Source organism: Sinocyclocheilus anshuiensis, unplaced genomic scaffold (assembly GCF_001515605.1).
Source record: "Sinocyclocheilus anshuiensis isolate Anshui unplaced genomic scaffold, SAMN03320099.WGS_v1.1 scaffold26, whole genome shotgun sequence".
NCBI lineage: Eukaryota > Metazoa > Chordata > Actinopteri > Cypriniformes > Cyprinidae > Sinocyclocheilus > Sinocyclocheilus anshuiensis.
In genome coordinates this window covers 508749-510285 of record NW_015544143.1, presented here as the reverse complement: position 1 = coordinate 510285, position 1537 = coordinate 508749, and the positions used below count along the sequence as shown (strand labels likewise).

Below are 1537 nucleotides of genomic sequence, written 5' to 3'. Positions count from 1 at the left end.
TGCATTGTCTGCTTCACAACAGGGTCCCAACCACTCAGTCAGGGTTTATTTTGTGATATTATTGACAGGCTGTCTGTACATCATCTCTCACATATACAGCAGGACTTGCCTCATTGGACTTGAAGCTGCGTCCTTGCATGCCATGCCTCCAGAAGGCCAACACACTGTCTTGAAGGCAAACTAAGAGGAATAGATCGATGCATAGAGCGAGGGAGTTATTAAAACAGAGATATAAATATATATTTTTTAAATAAATTAAACATTTTGCCCATATAAAAGTGTTTAAATATGCCAAGAGGCTAATTGCTCAATTCAGTGTGCTTAGAAAATAGAGTTATATTTACTTGAGGCCATCGTTAATGTGCCAAGCTCTCATACCTATTGATTCAATCTGGAAGTTAAAAGTCAGTTCTGCTGAGAGTTTTCGACTGGACTTCAACCGACCTTGCAAATTTACAATCTTAATGCACCCTAGAGAGGAAGAAGAGAGGCAATTAATCATTATATCTGTTTTTTTTATATGCATGCATCTGTTATTAATCTATTAATGGCATGTTCTGTACTTACGATCTAAGCAGACTAAAATTGTATCTCTCTCCAGCTGGGTCACATGGATCACACAGCTCTGTGGGGTATCTGAAACAATAACGGCAACAATTTCTAGAATTTTGCATTTCTAAAATTCTAAAAGAGTCAAACCGGAATGAAAAGCTAATTTAAAAAATATATATTTTTCTAAATAAACAGTTGCATTGATTGTTTTTAACATTTAAATTATTCAATTAATATTTATTAATAAATGTAAAGCAATTAAATTATTCATAAATGTAAAGACTAATCTTAATCAGTGTGATAATGGTGTCATATTTTAAAGTACCCACCAGAATCAAACCAATTGGAGGTAGAGTTGGGGTTGAGGGTCTCGAACCGCACCACCTGGTTGAGCTCTGTCCCTTTGCTCACAGCCATGCAGATGAGAGGATACTGATGCTCTGGAACCACCAGCATCTCAAACACCTCCAGCGGACACGGCAGGGGGAAGTCTATGCTCTGCAGGGAACGAGTCGGTGCTTAATTTGGAACAGTGTGCATGTGAAAATACCAAGTAAAGCTATTTTAATTACAAGTCTTAAAGGGGTCCTATTATGCTTTTTCAACTTTAGTTAGTCTGTAATGTTGCTGTTTGAGCATAAAAAAGATCGGCAAAGTTACAAAGCTCAAAGTCCACTTCAAAAGGAGATATTTTATTTAACAGAAATCACTTTTTTTTCAAAAACTACAACGAACGACTCGTTTGGACTACAATGCATATTTTCCGGGATTTGTGATATCACAAATACCGACGAATGGGACGAGACCTGGTTGAGCTGCACTAGAGAAGGCAACGAGTGTTATCACTATGTCGGAGATACGCTAGCTTTCCCAAGGCAGACGAACTTAGAGTGGTTACAATCATCCGGGTTTAAATCGCGCTCAAATTGATTTGATATTGACGCAATATGTACACTGAAGCTCGCAGGCGGCTATGGTAAGGGGC

General features: G+C 38.1%; 1 protein-coding gene across 5 annotated transcripts in view; it reads right to left on the bottom strand.

The window, feature by feature from the left end:
• The window catches only part of LOC107695069 (mitogen-activated protein kinase kinase kinase kinase 3-like), a 65169-nt gene that overhangs the window by 1384 nt on the left and 62248 nt on the right, over positions 1–1537 (bottom strand). For all 5 annotated transcript variants that reach the window (XM_016494858.1, XM_016494862.1, XM_016494861.1 and 2 more), the window contains 4 exons: positions 882–1050; positions 568–636; positions 379–471; positions 110–180 (listed from right to left, as the gene is read on the bottom strand). In XM_016494858.1, the coding sequence (XP_016350344.1) occupies positions 110–180; positions 379–471; positions 568–636; positions 882–1050 (402 nt within the window). The remainder of the gene's footprint in view (positions 1–109; positions 181–378; positions 472–567; positions 637–881; positions 1051–1537) is intronic.